Consider the following 20,523-nt stretch of genomic DNA (forward strand, 5'->3'; position numbering starts at 1 on the left):
ATTCTAAAAGAAAGGAATCCAGTGACAGTTAATAGTACCATTATTTTGGAACCCCAAGCGTTAATTAGGCAAACATCTTTCCTTTTCCTATGCCTACTTTTCGCAGATTCAAGTAAGCAGGCTACTGCTCATCTGGTCCACCTTGTCGAAAGCGGGCCTCCGACTCGGATCAAAGCTTCTGAAGTTTCGCCCACTATGGATTTCGAAGACTGATTGAATCTTATTTCTGCTACTGAATCTTTGAAGTTGCGGCATCAGATAGTAATCATAATAACCAAAGTAATGGCTTGTCTTTTGACCAAAAGTTCCATGTCACAGGAGAAAGCTACTCTATAAAAAGCGGTTGATCAGAAAAAAGCTTCATGTTTGAGTTTCATCTAGAAAATTTAGAAACACTCGAGTGATTACAAGTTACTACCAGCAAAGTGTTATGAATAATCAGAATAAATTTGAGTGTAAGCTGCTACAGACTAGAGCGATATGTTTCTCAAAAGGTTGCTATATTTTTCATAGCTCAAACTAACTGACTTCAATGCTGGCAGAAGAGGCCGATGACTGGAGCACGGAGCTGAGAACTGTGGCTCAGCCCAGCAACGCTAACTGCCGGATTTCATTCTTTACCGGACAAGTTTCTTCAATACAACTTCCGCACGATGCTCAAATTTTGGTAAGGCCCAATCGTGCTGGATTATATCAAGACTGTCCTTCTCAGCACCCAAACTCTGATCAATACAAAATCAAATAAGCACCGAAACCAGTTAGATTAGGAGTAGGAGTTAAGATGGCATCTGATACATCTACTGTGATTAATCTCTTAAACGTTGAAAGTGTTGCAGAAAACCACTAAGGTTATTACCTTTGATGGATCCATGCCGAACCCACTCATTTGCATCATACGCTGAGTATCATCCATGGCTGCATAAGAAAAGCTTGTGTTAGTACACCAGCCTAATAAACTTCCTACAATTACATGTGTGAACAGACTCCTGCATACATTTCTAAGCATGTAAAATACCATGATATAGTGATCATATAAGTTAGCACTAACCATTTTCTTCTCCCAGAATGAGACTGAACAAGCCTCTCAATCCAAACAGATTGAGAAAGTACCTGAGACACGTGACTTTGAGTAATTAGACAGAAACAGATAAACAAACACACAAGAGGTGAAAGATCAATGAGAGTAACTAAGTAATTCCATAATTAAGACATAGGTAAGTACCATGAGCGGCTACTGACATAGCTGACATCAACAGTGCTCAAGTCAATCCCATTCTGCAACATTGACCTGAACCTCTGAGTAAGAGGAAAAGGTATTTTGGCTGCAGAAAAGCAAAAGAAACACTCATACACGATAACTTAAGCATGTGATATGAATATTTACACTAGTTTTGAGAATAGGACAGTGGTAAACTTTGGAGCAAATACAAGCTACACTATATATTCAATAACCTAAAGAAAATATATGCAAAACCAAGGTTAGAGAACACTGCTAATGATATAACAGGGTGAAACATAGTCATATAGTTTACTAAATCCAAAATAAAGAAGTCATATATTACACAGGGATCATGAAATTAGCTTAAGAGGTATAGTAACTAACCTGCTACAAATCCAGAAAAGAAAAAGTTGACCCACGCAAATGTAAGAGTCTGGCCAACAATAAATTAATCATAAGAGTATCAGTTACTATATCTGACAAAATCAAGCCAAACTACAATAATAGATGCTGCAATTTGAAATACCTGGGGTATGATCATAGACAAATTCTTCTTCATCATGTCCATAGCCATGTTGGGATCAGAGAACATCTGCGCCTGTGGATTCTGTGCCTGACCCTTAGGAACAAATAACAACCCATTTTCCTGGCAATATCACAACAACTTGACTTCAGCAATAAGAACTAGAAGACCAGAACCTACTGTCAGCAAAATAACCTTCTTTAAAGAACCCTAAAGGTGTCAACAGCTAAAGCATATAAATTACAGCCCAGAAAAGCATTACAGTTTCTCACATTCGGCTTCTCGCAGCAAAATCTCATGATTTTAATTGGAAACCATCTCTTTAAATGTCACTCAAAGCTGAATTTTTTCGATAAAAAATGAGCTTAAGCAACTATTGCTCTGAGCCAAATTACAAAGTTCATAATGCTCAGCTCAACAACACATTAACACTACAAAGTAACGGACATTCTTTTCGGTTTACGATTTGCAGATGAACACATGTAAAACTAGTGCGTTAAGTGCTCAATAAGCAATTAGAGTGAGGATTATAAGCAAACCTCGTTGCTGAAGTAAAATCGGCGAGCGCGAAACGACTTGGGAGGTATGAAATTAGCAGAAGCACGCAAATTCCGAGCCCTAATAACCAATTGCCTGAGAATTTCAACTTCACAAAGTTAGATAAACTGTAAATAAGTAATGAATACGGGCATGTAAGCATGTTGAAATTAGGGTTAAGGATACACAGACCCTTCTTTGACGATTTTGGCATCGGGGACTTGGCTGGAGCGCATGAGCTTGGAGACGAAGTATCGGAGGACTCCGATGAGGACCATGACGACCGAGAGAGGGATCAGAACCCAGTCTCTGATCGCCGTGTCTAGCACCAGATCTGCCGCCATTGTTGGAGCTCGGAGCTAAAACGACACCGTCTCTGCTCGTTTCGGGTCTCTCTCTCTCAACTAATATCTATTCCGAGAGACTTGAGGGTTGTTTTTGATCCCGGTTCAGCCGTCCAGGTAGCAAATGGCTAGAGACGGATTTCGAGGCTATTTTAGTCATTTTTGAATTGTTGGGCATCATGTAACGGCCCAAATCTTAATGAGAAGAATTCTGACCCGGTAGTTGTATCGGTTATTCATGTTTTCAATTTTTTTATTGAATTGGACATCTGGTTAAAATTAGGGGTGGATTTGGATCCATCGGTTCGATTTTGTCTTACTAGTCGCTAACTGAGTCGATGAGTCCCGTTTCCCTGGTCAGTTACTGACCAGAGATTATTTGCTCAACTACCGTCGGTGGATTTGGATCCATCGGTTCGATTTTGTCTTACTAGTCGCTAACTGAGTCGATGAGTCCCGTTCCCCTGGTCAGTTACTGACCAGAGATTATTTGCTCAACTACCGTCCGATTAAAATCGGACGGTTGACAGATCTCATCTCTGAAAAATCTAGATACATGTCAACCGTTCGATTTCAATCGGACGGTAGTTAAGCAAATAATCCCTGATCAGTAGCTGACCAGGGGAACATCTCTGCTGAATCGATCAATCGATGACTTTGGTTTTTTACTTTTCAAAACCCGAACCGATTACAAAATACAAAAAGTGGCATTGTCGATTCAGTAATTATTAATACATATAAAATAAGTTTCAATAAATTGTAACACCGAGCAAACAAGATGACGTATAGTGCACTCTCCTTCCTAGCCTTATCTGAAGTTTCGGTTTATTGGTAACTTTTGATCAGAAGTGTTGGATGATGTTTCTTCTGCCTTCGTAATTTTTTTTTTGGTGGAGACACTTGATATCTTTCAGTCTTGAGGAAGAAAAAGAAAAAGAATCTGCTCTGGAGTAACAAAAGTTCATAGGGGGTAGAATAACCTCTAGGTATTATTGATCTTGCCAAGTTTTGAGAAAGATGCTTAACCTTTGCTGGTAGTATTTGCTAGGAGATCGAGGTTGCTTCATTCATTCCTTTGCTCTAAATAATTAGTTTGGTATCTATTACAAATATGTTGCTAGCTTAATTTATTTGGTTCCAGTCTTATGGCTTTGAGGACTTGCAATATTATAACCTTGATTCACTGATCATGGCTTTTGTGTCCTTCCCAATCATTACCAATAACATAATATACAGGAATACCATGCAAATTTCGCATGTTAATCCTGTCTATACCATCCATAAAAATTCTAAGAAAATTACAGCTAACAATGCCTTTGGTAATTTTCATCCACCATTTTCAGGCCAACCTTTGATTCAAAGAAGGCACAGAGAGTTGTTGATGGAGCCGATATTCTGTGCTAAAAACTCACCAGAAGGTGCAGGCGGACAAGATCAGCAGGATCCACGAACTCTCGAAAAACTGCTGAAACTGTACGAAGCCATGAAGAACAAAGATGTTCTCGAGTTATCGGAGGTCATAGCAGATGAACCCGTGTGTGCAGGCAACTTATCCTCAATCATCCAACCCCTTCGAGGAAAAAAGGTAAAGTTGATTAATTTTAATCTTATAGAGCCTTTATTGTAAAAGTTAGTTTCCTTCACCATTTTGTTGGTACTTTTCTTCCTGTTGCAGAAAGTGGTGGATTTTTTCCTAAATCTAATCCGACACCTAGGAACTGAAATTGACTTTTTTGTAAAACCAACATTACATGATGGGATGAAAGTTGGTGTTGAGTGGGCTTTAGGTACATCCTTATTCTCAAAACATCGATGGTCGATGAGGTTATGGAACCTTTTTCTTCAAGATCGATCAAATCTGATTCCATCTACTTTCTGATATGTTTGGCTACTTATATGCAGGGTGGAGCAAAACGCATACGCCTTTTGGAAAGGGTTTTAGCTACCATATATCCCACCACTACAAGGGGAAGGTGGTGATAAAGTGAGTCCAGTTTTGCTTCTGCTTTTGCTTCTGTATTATTTCAAAGATAATCACTACAAACAAGTAACTCGATCAAAGTCGAATAGAACCTAGCTAGGTAAAGTAAATTTGCACCGATATATTTGTTCGATAAACTCACGTTTGGAGTTCTCTATCTTTTTTTCAGAAATGCAGAGATGTTCACGGAACCACTCCGGCATATTCCTTCCAGGATGGTACGTTCTAGTGTCTATTTTCATGCAAATATCTCACACTAAACCGTCTTTTTTTTCTTTCTTTTTTTGGGTGTGTATCTTAGTAAACTGGCTGTCATAACAAGAGAATTTTCACCTCATGATAAAGATCCTGAACATCATGTGCAACATTTAGAAGATGCCCGAATTCGATAAACTCATTTGAACCAATCTCATCATTATCAAACATAGAAAAAGGCTGCTGGCAGTTGAAGCATCTTCGTTGTTGATGTTACTGTGTGATAAAATTTGAACCAAGTTGAATTTTTGCATGTGCACTTGAGTTTTTGCAGTTGGAGCCATTTACTACTTCCTGCAATTACGTTTGTTCTAATTTCCTATTACATCTACAGAAAATGATGGAAATTATGACTGCTTTAACGGAGAAGATGGGTTCCAATGCAATATTCAAGGGTTGGGGAAGCAAAGTAGCATTGAGTATCCTCCTTGTGTTCATCATAGCTGCATTTCTAATCACTTTGATGCTCATCTCGCATTAAGTCTTTCACTCGAGGTGCTGCAGATACTAATCTTATGTAATGAAACCATTTGAAATTCTTCCTCCACCGTGTCAGCGGAAAATGATGAAGAAAGCTCAGACGAATCTGAGATGGAGTTGTAAATATTATTGACCCTGCTTGGTTTGCCGAGTCCAAGCATGGGATAAATGTAACCATTATTCTACAAGGACTGTAAAACTAAAATTCAAACTTGTCCGCGCTTTCAGGCCATGCTGTGGTATGGGTGACCCCAAAAGCAGGATGGGCAGCCTTGGTGTAAAGGAGTACATGCCTGCTTAACATATCACAGTTTGGGGCCGATCATTTTACCATTAGCCAGAAAAAAGGTTACCTTCTAAGAATAAGAACTTCAATACTTTGAAACTGTACGCAAATATATTTACTATTCGATACAGCAAATGAAACAAATCACAGTTAAACCTGTGTTTTCTGCCAAGGAACAAGATACACCAGTTGCAGTTAAAAACTTAAAACTAACACTTCCTGCGATCCGACATATTACAAACAAAGGTCCTTCCAGGCTGTACAGAGCATTTATCATTCTGTGACAGTTTTAAAGGTTAGGAGAAGACCACTACAAAGAACTAAAAGACAAGGCAATGGCCGCATACCAAGAAACTTCTTGCGGTGACCAAAGCACACATAAGATTCTAAATATAATCAACCAATACATGTAAAACAGCATATCACCTAGGCTCCTAGCCACGTCAGTGCACCAAAAAGAAAAAAAAGGTTCTGCCCTATCTTCTCTACCATCAGAAGAGACCAGATGGCAAATGTCCCATGCCCTGCAAGAAAACAAACAGAGTTACTTTGGAAATATCAGGCATACGATAAGCAGAAGAAGCATTTTGGGGAAAGCACCACAACCTAAGCAAATATGGTGGTGCTTTGAGCAAAGACGCTAAAAATCAAAAATGTAACAGAAAGCACAACTAAGAGAGAAATGACGAAGATTAACCAAATGGAACTTATACTAACCGGTCAAGACTACCACAAATCATGACTGTTTGATGAAATGATAGCGGTCTAACATCTCTTGAACCCCCAGAGCAGATATGCTTTCGCATCCAAGAAGCTCATGGAGCTTTGGATCACATACAATCACCATAGAATTTACAGGATCCTACATAAATACAACCGAAACCACAATCAGTCTCATTTCCGAATGACCAAATGTCTAGGATGAACAGGGAAATCTCAAAACCGACAGGTCATCCTTCATCAATGATAGAAAGGAATGTATTCCCACCTCCAAATTGTTAGCCTTTACATATTCCCAAACAAGTCTTATTGCCTCAGATTTGAGCATCTCCCTCCCTTCCAAACCCAGAAACTTAGCTAGTGCTTCAGATATTGTAACAGTAGAGGAACCAGGTTGAGTATTATCAGTGTCAGTTGCAGACTCAGCATCTAACTTTACTCGCTTAGCTTGAGTTGGCTCCTCTGCATTTATAAAAGATAAAGATTATTAACTTAAGCAAAGATGTCACGAAATAAAAGATGTTACAAATTTCACAAAGTTCGCATACTTTTAGGTCCAAGGGTTATTATATGCTTGGACAGCAGCTTATTCATCTTGAACATGTCAGTACAATCAGTCTCAAATACCACGCGCAAGGCATCATCACAAATAATCTTTCTCTTATTACTTGGATCTTGGAGGTTGTTTTTCCTTATATATGCCCAGAGCTGCTTCACAATCTGAAATAAGTAAAACAAAAATTAACACAAACGCACATTGAGATTTATATAAAAACACTTGGCCACGTAAAATGGACTTGACAAGCAGTATAAATAGAGAATCTTGATGGATTTGGGAGTAACAACCTCGGTCCTTGGCAAGGCCGGTTCACCAACAACAACCTGAAGCTCAGGTGAGACACCACAGACTTTATTTAAACCCCCAGCCCCACCCCTTCTTTTGGTTCCAGTAGTCGGAGCACTGAAATTTACGCGAGGCACAAACACGGCAAGTCATATATATTGACATTACAAATGCTAAATCGCAACATAAAATAAACAGTGAGTCCTTATAGAGCATACAACTACAAAACAACAAGATGAGACTAGAACTATGAATTAATAACAGGATGATGCTACTTTTGAACTAATTACCCGAGACAGATAATCCTCCATATTTTTATACAAAGATTAATGTGCAGCTGAACAGATAAAAACTAGTTTGATTAGCTACAGTTCTTTAAGCATGCTGGCTGGCTGGCTCTTGAACAAACTTTATGGCAGACGTACCACAGCCACGCTCTATTTAATTAGAGTGAGACATAAGTAAACAGTAAACACTGACCCTTAACGATTTGTGTTTCATATTTGAGGAACCGGGCCAAAATTGCAACAGTTTTGACTATTATATGAAAGATGATATGATGGCAGAAAGGTTGAAAATTTCCCATAACAATAATAAGAAATTCAAAATGCTTTTCATACGTTTGTTTCCACATTTGCTACAAAACAATTTTCAAAACTTATGTTATCAGGCTTAATTTAAGCAGACAAAGAAAAGCATTATAATTTAGAACAAGCCAATAACAGGGACATGGAGCAGTAAAATCAGTAAAAAAACCGTGCAGTAACAAGCAAACTATGCAAATTAATCCACCGTGGTAATTCGCAACAGGTAAAATGAATTCCATTTGAAATCAAACCTCGTCGAATTCGAACAAATTGAAAACCCTAAAAACCACCATTTCATTTCCGATTTCGAATTGTGCAAATTAAAGGGGCAAACCTGTCTTTGGGCGGTTCCGGGGCGACGGCGGTGGCATTCTGGGAGGCGAGGACCTCGAACTTGGGAGGCGGCTGCTGCGGCAGGGCCACCGGACGCCGGAGCTGCTGCTGAGGCGGCTGCTGCGCCTGGAAGGTGTAGGCCTCAGGGGGAGGGCGGGAGTGGGGGTGGAGGGCAAAATGGGAAGGAAATTGTTGGGGGAGGAATGGTGTGGGAGCGAACTGAGGGTGGTGGTGGTAAGGGTTGTGGTGGAGGGCAAAATGGTCTTTTGGTGGGGGCGGTTGGGGTTGTTGTTGTTGTTGTTGGTGGTGGTGCAGGGGATAGGGGCGGAGGAGGAAGCTGATCTGGTCGCGAATGAAGGCAGCCTTGTGGGAGAGGTCCAACCCTAGCTTGGCCTCGAGCTGCTGAACGACGCCGTTTACGGAGGTGACGTTGTTAGGGCCTTGTTGACGGAGCACAGTCTCCACCCCTTCGGCTATTTCTTGGTCCGACACCATCCCTCCTACATAAATATTAAACAGAATAAACCGAAAAAACAAACGCTCTCTAGCCCCTCTCTCTCTCTCTCTCAGTCCCCTTCTGCTCTCTCTCTATCTCTGTCTCTATCTCTCTCTTCCTCTCTGTCTCTCTCTACTCTTTTTAACCTCTATCATCTTTTATAATATTTGAAATGACGAGTCTGTCCCGTTGGTTTTATCCATGGTTCATTAGTCTTATCTGTAATATCAAATTTTTTGAACTTATCCGACGTAGGAAAATTTTATTATGCACCTATGGTGCAAATGAATCAATAGATTCAGTAGATCTCACCGGTAGATATTTACGGATAATTTTCTTTTCTAATAACAAAATACATCTAGTCGTCTATTTAAGTTGGTGCAAGTGCACGTCAATGCACTTGATACTCTCTAGTGTCAGAAAGAAATAGTTTGATTTCATATTTTCATGGTTTCCTTTTTGAAATTTGTATAATTCAGCATGTAAAATTTATTATGGATGACAACTCATTTGATACGAAATTAATAATTACCGAATATAAATTAATAATTCAAAAATTTACTAACATAAGGACGATTCTTTACAATTTACGCCAAAAAAGAGTAATAAATGTTGGTGTAAGTACACATCGGTGCACTGAATATTTTATTTTTTTGATGTGTCGGAAAGAAGTGAAAGAACATATTTTAGGGATTTGATTTTATGTTTTCATGGTTTCCTTTTTGAAATTTTTATAATTCAGCATGTAAAATTTATTATGAATAACAACTCATTGGATACGACATTAATAATTACCAAATATAAATTAATAATTTAAATATTTACTAACATAAGGCCGATATCTTTAGAATTTATGCCAAAAAGAGTAATAACATGGCTCGCACTACAGTGTTTGGAAGAGATGTTTATTTATGTGATTAGAGGATAGGCCTAATGACCTAATTAACTCGTAAATAGCAACTATAAAGATTATTGGCTCCTATTTATGATGAGGATTTTGGTATTAATTTCTTCCCGTTGTATGAGTTGTCAGATATATTGAAGATCACTTTCCTCTCTAAAAAAAAAAAGAGGAAAGGAATTTAAAGTGTTTGCACTTACACCAATAGAAATTGACGACTAGATAAGATTATGCGACTTTTTTATTATTAAAATAAAATGTTGACTACAAATATCAAAAACTAAAACCACCTAAAAAGTGCTGGTTTACTTACACTAACAATGCATAGAAATATTTCGATAAGATAAGATAAAATAAATCAAATCAAATCAATTATGAAATATTCGTGGTAGAATTGATTCGAACTTGCATTCAGTTTGAACTTGGACTAATCTAATTCGAAATCAGTAACATATCCACCGTATTGGTCTACATCATTTGTATCCATCGAAGAGAAAATAGTAATTTTCCTTCATCCAATCCTTAGATAACAAGTTAACAACCTTAAAAAGTCAAAAGGTAAATATTCATAATGTAAAGTTGCAGTGTTTTTATTCTTTTTGTTTTCACTTTCAAATTAAAGATATAAAGATAAAGAGGTGAATAGAAAAGGAAATTGAATACTTTTGATTATGACCGGTGTATCTAAGCGTACGTATTCCCAATAATACCCTGGCCGGAATCTGCAAATTTGGCGTCTCTGTTTTTTATCAAGTTTGGTGTGATTTCTTGTTGTGACTTGGAAGTACGAAGCATTGGATAGGGATTGGTGTGGTTCGGTCAACCACTACTGTAGAACAATGTCACTAGATCTTGGGGTCAAGAAAGTAATTACAACAATAGTCGTGTTTCACTCTACTTGCCACCAACCTAGAGTTTATGTGATTCTTAAGCTACCACCTTTTCAGTGGTTTTGTAATATTAATATATGTGTTATATAGGATTAATGCATTATTGCGTTACAAGCAATGTTTAACCACACCTAGCTCTCTTGATCGACACTTGTGGATGCGTAAAACGCAAGTGACTAGGTGAGAGGCCAATGCAAGTAATGTAAGCCAATAGAGACGTGTTAATTGGTGAAATATCTACACATTTCGCCACTAACTTAGTTCACATATTATACGTACACTTCGGGTATGTAATACATATAAAAAGCTATGTCAAAGATTACATAAGCAGTAATTAGTGCATGAGGGTTGTAGTTGATCATTATCAATAAGTTAGTTATTTATAAAGTTCTGACAGCTGTGAAACTAATTGAAAACATGATCGAGTCTGATAAAAATAAACATGAATCTCTTTATAAATTTAAATCTTTTTGCCAGTGTCAAATTGTTATGGCTTAAACATGCTGAAAAACTTGAACCTCTTGTTAGGATCGGTTCACAAATGAACCTTTGTGTGAAGGCATTTAATTACTCTTATTTGATGATTTCTACCAAAGAAATAATGATTTTTGTTGTTGTTGTTTCAGTCACATTGCTTTGACATATCATATTGAACCCACGACTTTGTGTTATTACTTATAAATTCAACTTTGAAATAGTTGGTATTGTGGCACAAATTAGTCAAGTTTTGGAGAAAATATACATTTGTAAACATTGAGGTTAGATTCTTGGACAACATCTAAGAGACTTTTACGTTCAATATTCATGCTATGTTTCAGATTGCTTCTTCAATAACGCTTTTGTCATGAAACACTCATACCATAAGCAATTTTAGTAGAATTGTGTAGAGATCTTTCATAAAGATAAGCACTTTAGGTCAAAGCACTTGAAAGCACATGCAAATGGACCCTCTTCATTCTAGAAGGCTATATCGTTACCAAATAATCAAGTGAAATTATCCATCTACTAATCTCATGATTGGCTTAATGATCCGTTGTTCAATACAACGAGACAACTTCTAGCTTTCGTTTGAGATGCTCTTGGCTCCCTCCCTCATGGATGATTTACGTAATCTTCGTATCAATAATATCTTTTGAGCCTCCACACGTATCCTGATAAAAGTAAATTTCACTGTTGGTTGCTAATAGGTCATTCACCTCTCCTCAAGTCATTTATGAACACAATGATCTCCCAATCCCGCATCTCATGCTAATATTCTTGATATTCGTAATTTTAGTTTTTGTTGTAGAGAAACTGAATTGGAGAGAAATTTGCTGTGTCTTCTCATTGATAATAGGGGCCTCTTTATATAGAGGATTACAATGCATAGAATCTCAATCATACAAGGAAAGTAATTCTACATTGATTAGGATTCTAGATCCTTCTAATTAAATCATATTACCACTAGGTCAAGTAACCTAGAGTTTGGGCTAAACACAAATTAGGTTTTCCTTCAACACTCCCCCTTGTGTTGCCCAAACGCGGTGCTTCTCTCGTTGCCTCGTTAAAAACCTTGCCGAGTAACAAAAACCCAGTGGGACAAAAATAACCTCGGTCGAAGGGGAAAAAGAGCACAACACACCCTTCACGATTCGAGACGAACATGTAGACATCTCCCCCTGATGTCTGCACCTCCCCCTGATGACTACGATCATGGGAGTTCAGATAAATTCTGCAAGCCAATTCTTGCCACATGTTTCTCGAACGTGGTATTGGACAATGACTTAGTAAACAAGTCTGCCTCACTGTCCTCAGATCGAACCTAGTTCACTTTGATCTCGAGGAGTGTCTGTTGTTGCTGATTATGCTTGGTGTTGTCGCTTTTGATGTAGTCTTGCCTCATTTGTTCAAAACAAGTAGCATTATCCTAAATGCTCGTAGGCTCATCTGTGGTAGACTTCAAACCACAATTGTTCGAACATGCGTAATTATGGATCTAATCCATATACATTCACGAACCACTTCGTGAAGGGCAATGATCTCTGCATTGTTCGAAGATATAGCGACTACGGTCTGTTCTGTAGACCTCCAAGATATCACGGTCTTTTCCCATGGTGAACACTTAACCAGTTTGGGAATGACCATTGTGTGGGTCAGAGAGATACCCAACATCAGCAAAAACCTTCCAAAACACATGTCGTTTTGGGATGGGGATAGAGAACGCAGGCCAGCGTTGGCGGCGTTTCTGGTGTGTGATGGGTCCGAATCCATCATCTCTTTGTAGGGATAGAACAAGCCCATATCAATCGTACATCTCAAGTATCGAAAGATATCTTTTACACCAATCCAATGGCGTCGCGTTGGCGCAGAGCTATATCTAGCTAACAAGTTCACAACATATGAGATGTCCGGTCTTGTGCATTGAGATAAGTACAATAATGCGCCTATTGTACTAAGTAAGGCACTTTTGCCTCTAGCACATCTTCGTCATCATCCTTTCGACGAAGAGGATCCTTTTCAGGATCAAGACTATGGACGATCATGGGGGTGCTTGAAGGCTTGACCTTGTCAAAATGCCTAAACATCCATCGACACGATGCTCAAGTTCCAAACCGAGACATAATCGTGTTCTCCCAAAATCCTTCATCTCAAACTATAGATTTCAAGTGTTCAACGGTTTCCCTTAACTCTTTAAGGGCTTCTAATGAAGATCATGTCCAACATGAACCGCGATAGAATCCGAAACTTGTCATAGAAACGCGTGGGCATATCCCTTCCCAATCAAGTAGTCACTTTAGTGAGCGTTTCAACCTCTTTGTAAACGCGCTCCATGGTCTAGAGTCACTTGACTTGGGTAAATGAAGTTCACCATGAACCTTCATGTATATTCCGTATCTAGATCCCTATAGAGATACGTAGTGACCATATGAAACTACCAAACTGACAGGGTAGTGGAGTGCAATGACATCCATTACGAGAGAATATGTCTCATCGTAGTCGATTCCAGGGCGTCTTGTGAGAAGCCTTGCGCCATAAGGCGAGATTACCATCTCTTTTTCTCATCACGCTTTCTAACGAAGACCCATTAGTCAACAGGTTTTATGTTAGGAGGTGTTGGCATCTCTAGCTCGAAAACCTTCCTCTTCGTTAGAGAATCCATCTTAACCTGGATCGCATCTTTCCATTTAGGCCAAAAACTCTCTACGTTGGTATTCATTCATCAACGGAGCGTGGTTCGACATCATCTAACTCAAAAACTCATGCGCAACAAAATACGCAACTACATCATCAATTCTGATGGAGTTTATATCCCACGTCTCATGTACACTAGTGTAAGTTTCATAGAGCTCTATATTCTCAGGAATAGGGTTTGACGTTGAGGCGTCCCCCAACGATAACCATAACCCGGAAGATACTCATGAGACGGATTTTGAGTCTTGATGATTAAAGGATTGGAATGTGCCAAAGTATCCTTCGAACCCACGGGCCTCCCACGCATCCTAGCTGGGGCCATGGCCTGTAACGCCAGAGTGCCACTCTCTTTGGCATTGGCGCCATGCCTACCTCCGTGTAGGGTGGCGCTTACGTCCTCTAGTAGGGACGTCCTTCCTTGCAGGCATGTTTGCAGCATATTTGTGTGATCTCGTCACTTTAATAGGGATCAAGATGAGACATAGTGGGGACAGACTACGACAATTCCTGTCGTTCCTGTTGAATATTCGTGTTCTTATCTCCCCCTAACGACGGGAAGACTGTCTCATCAAAGTGACATCCGCAAATGTAGCGGTAAGAAGATCGCCTAACAAGGGCATTTAAGTGGCGGACGATTGTTGGAAGCTCAAATCCAACGTAGTTGCCCATTCGTCTGTAAGGACCCATCATAGAGCGCTGTGGCGGCGCAATTGGCACATAAATGGCTCACTCAAATATGCGTAAGTACAAAATACGTGTACCCAGTCACTAGCTGTAACGCAGAGGTACATTGAGTGGCGGTAGGTCGTAGACGAATTAGCATAGCTGCATGCGATATTGCATCACCTCAAGCGGATGTAAGAAGATTGGTGCGCATTACCAATGTTCGGACTACCATCGTAGTCGTTTCCGCGAGACCAATTGGGTGTGTACATGGGAATGTGATGTCCAACATCAAACCCATTGCAATATCCATCGAAAGTCTTTCGATGTAAATTCACTAGCATAGTCAAATCCAATTGACTGAATAGGATGATTTGGGGAGTGAGCCCATTGTCATATGATATGTGCTAGGAGTCTAGCATAAGTAGCATTTATAGGTGGACAATGGCACAACACGTGACCAGCGTGTTTGCGTGTCAACCAACATCATGAAATATTTAAGCTTCCGCAAGTTGGTTGAATCAATCCACAAAATCCCTACGGATTCTTTGTAAGAATAGAATGAGTATTGTCATATCCTTTGCATAGGACGGTCTCAGTCCTAATTTCCCTAAGGAACGGGCTTTGTAAAACGAGCGAGAGGCCTTAGAAGCAACCAATGAGGAGTTTGGTTAGGCCTAAGCGTCTGTAGCGCTATTAGAAGCAAAATATGTGACTACATCTCCCATCATGGCGTGGGAGCCATGGAAATTAGCATGTATGGCGTCATGGCCACAAGGAGGAACAACCATGGCGTTATGCCCATGGTTGGCGCCTTTTATGGCGTCATCTTGCTTCATTTTGCTCAAAAGAAATGATGTCCATGTGAAGTCTTTTGTAGACGGATCATCATATCATGACTAGGATGATCTATCCTGTCGTGACAAAGCCAATATGTGTCTAAATCCAAGAGATCTTCTCTCAAAACTTTATTGGATTTAATAGCTCGAATAGTGACATAGAATCCACTAGAGAGACACATAAACTTCTCTAAGATGCGTCTTTGTTCGCAATTATTAGAGGTAATGCAAAGGAACTCATTTCCGTTCTCTACATGCATTTTCGCATGGAATTCGTTGGCTATTCATAGGGTACGATTTGCCCTAAGAGCGTAGAGAGTTTCTGTGACAACAGTAATCAAGGTGCCATTTGGCAAGTGGAACTTGGGCTATTCCATGTCCTTGAATTAATACTGATGGTTTAGCCATCGTAGTCACAAAGTCATATGCTCAGAATCAAAATTGAGTCGTAATGAAAAGAACTCGAAATTTTATTCATAAGCCAACGAAATACATCATTGTTTCTATGATCAAAGAAAATCTAATCCAATAAAAAGGAATATGGCAATCGCCTACATCTCTTGGAAAATAAAAAGACTTAATCAAAATCGCCAGTTTCTGGGTCTTGATCCTTGTAGTCTTCCACCCTTAGATCTAGATCACCATCTTGATCTTCTTGTGCCATGTAATTTGCTTCCCTTGCCTCACGATACGTCTTGTATGCGTTTGCAACATTCTGGGGTGCGGTACATGTTTTGGCCCAATGTTCAGTTGATCCACATCGAAAACAAACATCATTATGGTCAGGCTCCCTTGATCGAGGCGCCATTGGGGCGCGATTTGGACGACCTATCCTCTTGGTGGCGTTACCACCATGGTCGGAGGCTCCGCCTCTCTCTCTCTTCACACGTTGACCTCTACGGTTCCGTGCACGCCTCTCTTGGCGATTTCCTTCCTCTTTAGGGCGAATATATGGACCAGAACGTCCAGAATTGTCCCTATCTTTAGGGTTTCGCTCCTTGCGTCCTCCATTGAGGGGCGACTATAGTTAGACTCCGGAATAGGCTTAGTTCCCACGGGTCTAGCATTATAGTTCTTCACAAGGATATTATCGTGCTTTTCAGCTACGTTCATGGCGCCAATGAGCTCATGAAACCTTGTGATACGTCCTGCATTTACATTATTCCGATAATTCTTTGAAATCATCAATGCAGAGACGGGGAAGGTAGAGAGAGTCTTCTCGATCAACATCGTATCAGTTATGGCATGGCCACAATACTCCATCAGAGACTTGATACGAAGAGTTTCCGAGTTATAATCAAGCACAGACTTGAAATCACAAAAGCGGAGGCTATGCCATCGCACTTCTAAATCAGGAAGCAGGGAGTCACGAACGTTGCCAAATCGCTGCTCTAGTTCTACCCATAGCTTTCTTGGGTCTTCCTCATTGAGGTATTCATTTTGGAGCGCGTCATTCATGTGCCTTGTCATGAGAATTATGGCCTTAGCTTGTTTTGCTTCAAAAGCAGTAGCTTGCTCGATTGAGAGCACGTTCTGACCAGGCTCTTGGATGGTTTCCAGAATTCCATCAGCCTTAAGATGTTGGCGCACATCTCGGACCCACCTATGGTATCCAGCGCCAGTTGTCTAGAGTGGAACAAAGTTCAACTTGTTCAGGTAACTCATCCTGAAAAACAACACAAGATTAGGGTTAGTTTCGGAGCGAAAAAGGCTACCACGAAAAACTATTAAATTTCTGAGCGTAGTCGCTTCCAAGAAATTAGGAATTTTCTGAGCGTAGTCGCTTCCAAGAAAATCCGATTCCAAGAGGGGTTTTGGATTAGATCGAAACAACGATGTATGTGGTCGATCGTTTTCTTCTCAACAAACTCTAAGTTTGGAGGACTCTACAAGCTCCAAGCTTGGAGTGAGCACGAACCCCCACAGTTCGGCTTTTGGTCTCCCCTACGTAGAGAAAGGGGGGGTAGGAGAAGGGATTTTGGAAGTCCCCGAGAAAAGAAGAAGAAATAAATAAAAAAAAACTTTAAAAACGGGAACTTTTAGGAAAGTTTACCTTAAAAAGATGGCAGGAAAAAAAATGTCGCCGGAAAAGTACTGTAGCTGCCGGAGTTACTGTAGCAGACCGGGAGTAACTGTAGCTGACCGGAAAAAGATGCTGGAAAAGTCGCAGGAAGTTGGCCGGAAAAAGCGCCGGAAAGTGGCCGGAAAAGTCGCCGGAAAGTTGCCGGAAAGCGTTGACCGGAGGGTTGACGTGGCAGGTCCGCGCGCTGACGTGGCAGGTTCAGTGCTGACGTGGCAGAAGGCTTGGCGGCTAGGTGGCTTGGCGGCTTGGCAGCTTGGGTTGGGGCCTGCTGCACGTGGGCTCAACCTGTGGGTTTGGGCCTGCAGCAGGTGGGCTGCACAGGTCCCCCTTTTTTTTTTTTTTTTTTTTCTTCTGCCGGTTCAGGTTAGGAGGATTTCGGTGGCCGGTTCGGTGGAATTTTGGCAGGTTCCGGTGATGAAATTTCCGGTTCCGGGTTTCTGGGGTGGAGACGCTGCAGGTGGTCGAGTATGGCTGCAGGAGGTGGTGAGAAAAGCTTTGAACCGGGCAGGGAAACCTTTTGCTTTTTCCGGTGGCCGGTTCGGTGGTTTGCCGGCCGGTTCTTGGGGTGAGGCCGCCGGTTCTGGACTCCTGGAGTTGGGATCTTCAAGGTGGGCGGCGGTGGTTTCTGGGATTTGAAGGCTACGAATTTAGGATTTCAGGGTTAGGGCTTCGTGCTGATAACGTGTTGTAGAGAAACTGAATTGGAGAGAAATTTGCTGTGTCTTCTCATTGATAATAGGGGCCTCTTTATATAGAGGATTACAATGTATAGAATCTCAATCATACAAGGAAAGTAATTCTACATTGATTAGGATTCTAGATCCTTCTAATTAAATCCTATTACCACTAGGTCAAGTAACCTAGAGTTTGGGCTAAACACAAATTAGGTTTTCCTTCAACAGTTTTCTCAAAGACTTCTTTATTTAAATCGTTATCTGAAAAAAAAAAAAAAAACACCCACAATACAAGCAACCCGAGCTTCCTGGGTGGGCAAGCGGGTTGGGGCCAACCCGACTACTACCCCTCAAAACATTGTAGCGGAGAGTGAAATGCGAAGACAATGGCGCTGCTTCTCAACCTAAGCTCGCCGTCCCCAACCTCATTCCAGTCGACTCGTCACCTCCCCACCACCACTCGCTCCCGCCAAAATGAAGCTGCCCAAGAATGGTCGTCCCTGCTCCACAACCTCAAGTCCCACGGCAGATTCTCTTGCCTCTTCTCAGGCAACCGCAGAGAGGTCATATACTTCGTAATCCCAATTATATTAGTTGCTCATTATTATGTTAAGCTCAGTTTCCATGGGTAGTTTGCAAGTTGTTGATTTAGTCGGAAATGAAAAAAAAATATACTTCGAATTGAGCAATTAGCTTAGTGGAAGAGAAGGAGGAGAATGAATAAACTGGGTTTTAGGGTTTAGTAATGATAGAGAGCAATTCGGTTAGCTGTGTCGCATTGAATGTAGGATGTAGTGATGAGTTTGAAGAAAATTTCACTTCTCTTTCGAGATTTTTTTTATTGCATTGTGGCATCTGCATCTTCTTTGCCTTGTGCTGTTTGAGAATTTGCATTTTGCAGTTATATTTGAGGGGATAGCATTGAGTAGATCAAAACATTGTCTGTTCTTTCGCTGGTTGGGAGATTCAGTATCAGGGATTTCTTCACATTTTGAATCTATAAATTGTAGCTTGAGCTTTTAATGTGTTGGTGAACTTTAAGACACTACTTGTTAAACTTAAACCTGTAAGTCATTTGCTTTACTGAAAAGTACAGAGGACAATTAGGCAGGAAACATATGTTGTTCTACCAGTACACGGAATGCCTGAACCTATTCGTTTTTTTTTTTCTTTCCCAATCGTCATAATAACATGCGAAGGAAGCAATAAACGGTAGTTCTTCTTAACTCGCAGAAGCCTTATCTAAACCATTTGATACACAACTTGGATTTTGCCTGATAATGTAGGATTCATCAAGTATGATTAGCGTGGCTGTTGTATAACTCAATCAATTTGCTCTAGGTATAGGGCCACAAATAAGGTATAAACGTACCATGCTTATCCCCATTGAGACAGATAACAATATCTATCAGATACAAGTTAATGAAAGTAGTTGATTTGGCTCTTGGTCCCTTATTTCATCTCACTCTGAATGCAATATTATAGTTTAAATGCAGGTTTCTTTACCCTGAATGAATTTAACTCTGCTGTTTCTGTGGTTACAGGACCAAGCGCGGAAAGCATTAGAAGGTGCCCTGGGTGGAAAGAAAGATGAATTTGAGAAATGGGACAAAGAGATTAAGAAAAGAGAGGAGGTGGGTGGAGGCAGTAATGGTGGTGGAGGGGGCTGGATTGGGTGGGGCAGACGCTTGGGGTGGTCCAATGGTGACGATTTCTGGCAAGAAGCACAACAAGCAAGTCTTGCTGTCTTAGGCATTCTTGTGATGGTAAGAAGTCTCCTTATTCTATTGTTACTTCAATCCGGTACCATCTTGTTGTAAATATATACTCTCTCGCACTATCTAATAATTTCGTTCTTCATCTTTTTAGTATCTCATTGTTGTGAAAGGAGAGCTGATGCTTGCTGTCGTCTTCAATCCACTGTTGTATGCCTTGCGAGGGACAAGAAACGGGTTCACTTTCATTACTGACAAAATCTTAAGGAGGACAGATGGTCATGCGTATATTGATAGTATCTCGAAGAAAGAAGCATATAGTCATGTATCCGCTAAAGAGAGTGTTGTGAGAAAATGGGGAAGTGATTGACAATTTTGTCCCAGGTTCAAGATCCCATCCAACATACACTGAGAATTGGTCACTATTTTTTGTATCCTATGTCTTCTTTATGAAGTTCAGAAATATGTTTGAACTGCTAGCTGCTAGCAATTGTTCAACGTAGAGATTTTATGTGCTATCTTTGCAGTCCCCAGCATTCTGCTGTCCTGCTTGTGCTGATTTGTGGATATTAAGGACCACAAATTCAAAATCTTAAATCACTGTAGGTTTCAAATACTTCATGTCATAGTCTCCTCCATAAATAGGCAGCAGTGAGTCAGTGACAGACTATCAGATCATGAATCCAACTTTGGAGGCATGTGATTCAAACAACTGATGGGGAACCATGATAAAATTGTGATTGTTGTCATTGACTACTATTATTGCCACTGGCAGACTGGCTTTCACAATCATCTGAGCTGTAATTTCCTGGTATAAAGTTATAAACACTTCCGAGCAGATAGCCATCACTGTTTACGAATTACAGTTGCGACTCGTGACTATCGAGCAGTTAAGAAGCAGGCATGCTCAAGAAACTGATCCAAGCCCCAGGTCTCTGACGTTATGACCGTCTCTCAAACCATAAAAGAGGGACAAGTTCAG

At 40.4% G+C, this 20,523-nt stretch overlaps 4 protein-coding genes across 6 annotated transcripts; 2 read left to right on the forward strand and 2 right to left on the reverse strand.

The window, feature by feature from the left end:
• Positions 1–312: 312 nt before the first annotated feature.
• Positions 313–2,623, reverse strand: LOC112168191 (ER membrane protein complex subunit 3). Its single transcript, XM_024305308.1, has 8 exons — positions 2,472–2,623; positions 2,282–2,375; positions 1,746–1,865; positions 1,604–1,652; positions 1,223–1,322; positions 1,049–1,110; positions 857–915; positions 313–722 (listed from the first exon to the last, which is right to left on the reverse strand). The coding sequence occupies exons 1-8, from the start codon at positions 2,621–2,623 to the stop codon at positions 618–620; spliced, it is 741 nt and encodes a 246-aa protein (XP_024161076.1). The 3' UTR covers positions 313–617.
• Positions 2,624–3,473: 850 nt separating this feature from the next.
• Positions 3,474–5,552, forward strand: LOC112166102. 3 transcript variants are annotated; one of them, XM_024302870.2, is made up of 6 exons: positions 3,474–3,609; positions 3,967–4,208; positions 4,299–4,410; positions 4,526–4,607; positions 4,774–4,822; positions 5,194–5,552. In XM_024302870.2, exons 2-6 carry the CDS (start codon positions 4,005–4,007, stop codon positions 5,338–5,340), a joined length of 594 nt encoding a protein of 197 aa, XP_024158638.1. In that variant the 5' UTR covers positions 3,474–3,609; positions 3,967–4,004; the 3' UTR covers positions 5,341–5,552. The 3 variants fall into 3 exon arrangements, with proteins under 3 accessions (XP_024158638.1, XP_024158637.1, XP_024158636.1); XM_024302869.2 differs by having other exon boundaries at positions 3,550–3,680; XM_024302868.2 differs by lacking the exon at positions 3,474–3,609 and having other exon boundaries at positions 3,759–4,208.
• Positions 5,553–5,709: 157 nt separating this feature from the next.
• Positions 5,710–8,729, reverse strand: LOC112166101. Its single transcript, XM_024302867.2, has 6 exons — positions 8,111–8,729; positions 7,192–7,306; positions 6,894–7,065; positions 6,614–6,807; positions 6,343–6,487; positions 5,710–6,149 (listed from the first exon to the last, which is right to left on the reverse strand). Exons 1-5 carry the CDS (start codon positions 8,602–8,604, stop codon positions 6,362–6,364), a joined length of 1,101 nt encoding a protein of 366 aa, XP_024158635.1. The 5' UTR covers positions 8,605–8,729; the 3' UTR covers positions 5,710–6,149; positions 6,343–6,361.
• A 9,424-nt stretch (positions 8,730–18,153) lies between these two features.
• On the forward strand, positions 18,154–20,157 carry LOC112166378. Its single transcript, XM_024303219.2, has 3 exons — positions 18,154–18,389; positions 19,371–19,592; positions 19,696–20,157. The coding sequence occupies exons 1-3, from the start codon at positions 18,213–18,215 to the stop codon at positions 19,909–19,911; spliced, it is 615 nt and encodes a 204-aa protein (XP_024158987.1). The 5' UTR covers positions 18,154–18,212; the 3' UTR covers positions 19,912–20,157.
• The last annotated feature ends 366 nt before the right edge of the window (positions 20,158–20,523 follow it).

The sequence above is a fragment of the Rosa chinensis genome, chromosome 5, assembly GCF_002994745.2.
Source record: "Rosa chinensis cultivar Old Blush chromosome 5, RchiOBHm-V2, whole genome shotgun sequence".
In the NCBI taxonomy this organism is placed as follows: Eukaryota; Viridiplantae; Streptophyta; class Magnoliopsida; order Rosales; family Rosaceae; genus Rosa; species Rosa chinensis.